The following is a 4271-nucleotide window of genomic DNA, read 5'->3' as shown; positions in this document are numbered from 1 at the left end:
GAATTAGGGAACCTGGCCATTCTTCACATCCAAATAGACACGAACCTCCCTCCCTCTCCACCAAGTCCTAAATATCCCGTGCCACACGGGCTGGTGAACTCGGATTTGAAGTTTGCATGACCCACAGCCCAAGCAGATGAGAGGTGGGAATGGAAAGCATTCTCAAAGGGTCACGTTCACACAGTGTTCCCTTCTAAGCCCATGTGGAACCACTGCTACCAGGGGCAGCAAAATTTGCATCAGATGGGTTTGTTTGCATGGTTCAACATGTGTTACAATCGCTTCTTAAAAATACCTTCTCCAAGGTTTCCTATTCCAAATCCCACAATATCAAGTACACTTGTAACGCTGACCACACCACCTTTTTAAAATACAAACTGGCATTTTAAACATTGTTTTCTTCCCCCTTGTCTCTCTCCCACGAAGGTGGAAAGCACATGCATCAGTAACCCTTGTTATGACGTGCCAAGTGCATCAAGCACATTTCTTTAAAGGTACTTGTTTCCATGAATTATGAAGTAAACACCTTCTACCCAAAAGGCAGTGGTGGAGACAAAAGCCTGTTAGCTTTCCATTCTTACATGGGGGGGGGAGGGGGGAAAAAAAACCACCAACAAAAAACTAGCAGGTGTCAGACTGGCATCTAGGGGAGAAAAAGAAACCTAGACATAACATCTAGTCTTCTACTCATACTACACTTTCCCGTGCTTGCATGTACAATCTGCTACGCCACACACAGCAGACTGGCAAGTAAAATCTGTGTGTAATAGATCTACCAGTCAGTGACCCAGGAAGAGATATCTCAATACAGATTAGCTCCAAAATCGTTGGGAGACTCTGCATTGATTTGAGGAGAGCAACATGGAAATTCTAGAATGGACTAACGGTACGTACTGTTAACTGCAGAGCACTAAACCATGTCTTTAAGAACACACACATGATTTAACTGATTTTTTTTTTTTTTCCAAGCTGGCTTAAGCAGATCTGTGGACACAGAGCAAACAAAAGCCTGCCTGAAAGCACTGGAGGTGACCAGCTGGTCAGCACTTGGTAAGGCAGCTGGTCAGCTAGCACTCCGATACATGCTGTCACCAATCTGCTGAAGCACTACAAAGAAGGGTTCTTCAAGGGCTCTTAAAGAGGGTTAAGCTTCAAGGAGAGAAAAAGTCCTTGCAAGGACTTGAAATTAAAAAGGTCAGGCAGGAAATAACGAGCATATGGAAGATACCTGTGGAGCACCACACTGCCTTGTGCTGGGGCTCGTGCTTTTAACACATTCCTAGGCAGCCTTGAAAAAGGGGGTACTGGGGAGCTGGTAGAGTTTGCTGACAAATCTGAGCTATTCCAGCCGGGGAAGATGAAGCCTGACCAGATGGCTGCCCAAGAGCCACACAAGCCTAAATGACTGGATAAAGAGACAACTGACATTCAGTACAGTTAAGCACAGAGTGGTGCACACAGGAACAAACAACCCCAACTTTAGTCACAGAGCAATGGGCTCTCACCTGACCATCACCACTCAGAAGCAAGACCTCCGAGCTATGATCTCTACTCCAACACTCACATCAGCTCGGTGCTGAGCTCAGAGAACACAGGCACTCTCTCTCTCTCCCTCCCCCTCCTAATTTAGGCTCAGCTCCTTCAGGTAAGACTCAGGGGAATCACTGTTCTTGTGCTTTCTTTTTATAATTCAGCTGTAAGTACTCTAAGTTAAAAGCAAGATTTAGACATAAATCTTCTGAATTACAGACCACTAAAGAGGACAAGTCTGGGACTCAAAAGGTGTTTGTAAAGCTCAAGAGCAAACAAAGCAAGTTTGCAGGTGGGGGACGTTAGCATTTAATTAGCACAGCTGGTATAGTTAAGGACCAGCTAGGACACAAAAAGCTGTGGGTATCCATAAATTTTGCATTTCTTCCTTCCTCTAGCTACATCAGGTACCATAATAACAGGTATTGTCTCCTTTCAAAAAACCCATCTCTCAGGTCTCAGCCCAGAGCTACAACAGTGTTACTACACAGCAGTTTCATATCTTGAATTGCAGCTCCATTGTCCTTCCCACCAGATCTCTGGATTGAGAGTTCTTTTGAAGACCAAACAAAACATACCTTGCAACCCTGACAACAGCCATTCCAAATGCTTACAAAGTTAAAAGGTTAACTATCTGCAGAAGGTTGGGTTAATTGGCCACAGCTCAATCAAGACTCACTGTAAGCATTCCCAGTAAGCATTTTTTTATCACATATGTACTTGATTTCAAGATCAGTCAGGAAAATCCTGCTCCCCAAAATGATATCCTCAGCAGAGAGCACAAAGGGCATCACCCAGTTCAGAAGAGAGAGGAAGCGGTAAGCAAAGCAGATCAAAGACAAAGCAGTATCTCCCTTTACACTTCAGCTCACAGCACACACCCGATCCAGAAATCAAACCAGCTTATCACACGCAGCAATCCAGCGTTCGCCTCTAAGCAAGCACACACAGCTTATTTATAAAAGCGTCCCTGCTGAAATCAGCTGGATCGCTACTTTGCTACCCTTTTGCCTGCGTGGCAAAAAGAACATGAATATGAAGGCTCAAAAAATTGTGGAGTGCCTTGTACAAAACCCACCAAACACACACGTGGCAAAGCGTTACTACCCGACTGTTTTTAATGAGGCTTCTCGGGACTTACCTGGTGCGGAAACCAAGATCTGGCATCGGGTAAGAATAGCCAGGAGGAAATCGTTGTGAGAGTGGACTGCGTAAAGACAGACAGTTCATTAGTAACACATCAGTGTCCAGAGGCACCCCCCAAAGCAATTTTAAAGTAGCTCGCTACACCTTTCCACGGTCGTGTTTTCCCCACGTGCTTAGCTACGTAGGCACAACTTTCAATTTAAGATTTTTTTTAAGAGTTTTCTTCTACTGGACCCAGAATCTGCTACTACCACACTAACAAAGAGGATACTACACACGGCATGGAAACAAGTTAGGTCACTTCTCAGTGTGCCACACACACAAATCCAGCCCTACAGCATGCAACATGAAACACCTGGCATATTCATCCAGTCCAAGGAGGATCAGCTGTCTCTCCTGCCACACAGACTTCTGATAACAGGGCTTTTGGTTTTGCTAGAAAAGGACCAGTAAGAGCCAGCCCCAGGAAGGTGAAGTTAAGTCAAACAGGTTCTAGATAAAATGCAAACTCCTTGCAGAAGGGTCATTGGAACACAGACTGAGTAATTACGCATTAGAAAGAGCAAAGAGGAACTTCACAAGCCAGGGTCAGAGGGTTACAGGATCCTCTTTGGCCTTTTAACCCAAGCACCAACACACTCCCTGCCCTTTCCCACAGGGATTGCAAACATGGCAGTCAGGAGCCCCCCCCAACTCTCTCAGCAATGCCCACCAACGTTTGCAGACTCGCACAGAGGAGAGGACAAAGGAATCTCGCCCTTCAGTGCTCCAACCTGCCAGCCCCAAAGATCACGAAGGGAACCTGCCTGCTGCAAAATTGCCCAGGTGAATTCGGGGGTTCCCTCCCCCACTTCAGCCACACCACCAGTTCAGTCCTAGCAAAACGGAGAGTGCAGTATGGGAAGGACTGAGTCTCTACGGTGACATAAAAAAATGGCTTTCTGGTTGCTCGGACAGCATATTTTACCTTTTTACCGTATTCACACAAGGCCAAATTGCCTGTCAGTGCCGGGGCCAGAAAGGGACTTCCCCCTGCAGGCCAAGGCACCTCCCACATTTTTAACTCCATTGCTACCGGAGCCCCGGCCATTCTTATTTCCCTGGCAGCAATCTCCCTGTTCGGGAAGCAACATGCAGCTGGGCTGAGCTCCCCCCAGGCCTGGCAGGAGCAAGGCACTATTAGAGCCTGCAGGAAAACAAACACAAGATAGGTTTTTACCATTGTCTTGCGTGAGAAGCCTGCGTGCTTCCAGATCAAACTCCTCCTTACTGATCTTTTGCTTGAACCAGAGCTTCAAGTTGGCCCAGTACCTAGGGAAGAGCAGGGAAGGGACAAATACCAAACGAAAAGCGTTGCTCCTAAACCCACTGCTTTCCCCCACCAGCGCAAAGGGGCCCAGGGCCAGGCCAGCGCTGAGGCTCCCGCACAGACACAGTACAAACGCGCAGCCCTTTGAGGGCCGGAAGAAGACAAACGGGCCGCGCAGCGCCCAGGCCCAGCCGGCACCGCCCTCTCAGGCCCGGCCCAGCCCAAGCCCAGCGGGACGCCCCCACCGCGGCTCGGCCTCGCTCCCCCGCACTCACTGCTTCACGTT

General features: G+C 47.8%; 1 protein-coding gene across 1 annotated transcript in view; it reads right to left on the bottom strand.

The window, feature by feature from the left end:
• The window catches only part of TADA1 (transcriptional adaptor 1), a gene marked incomplete at its 5' end in the record, with an annotated part of 15113 nt that extends 10845 nt beyond the window's left edge, over positions 1–4268 (bottom strand). The window contains 3 exons of the mRNA XM_009577037.1: positions 2672–2737; positions 3896–3987; positions 4261–4268. Coding sequence (XP_009575332.1) covers positions 2672–2737; positions 3896–3987; positions 4261–4268 — 166 coding nt within the window. The remainder of the gene's footprint in view (positions 1–2671; positions 2738–3895; positions 3988–4260) is intronic.
• Between the last annotated feature and the right edge of the window lie 3 nt (positions 4269–4271).

Source organism: Fulmarus glacialis, unplaced genomic scaffold, assembly GCF_000690835.1.
Source record: "Fulmarus glacialis isolate BGI_N327 unplaced genomic scaffold, ASM69083v1 scaffold14184, whole genome shotgun sequence".
In the NCBI taxonomy this organism is placed as follows: Eukaryota; Metazoa; Chordata; class Aves; order Procellariiformes; family Procellariidae; genus Fulmarus; species Fulmarus glacialis.
This window is presented reverse-complemented; position numbering and strand designations above follow the sequence as displayed.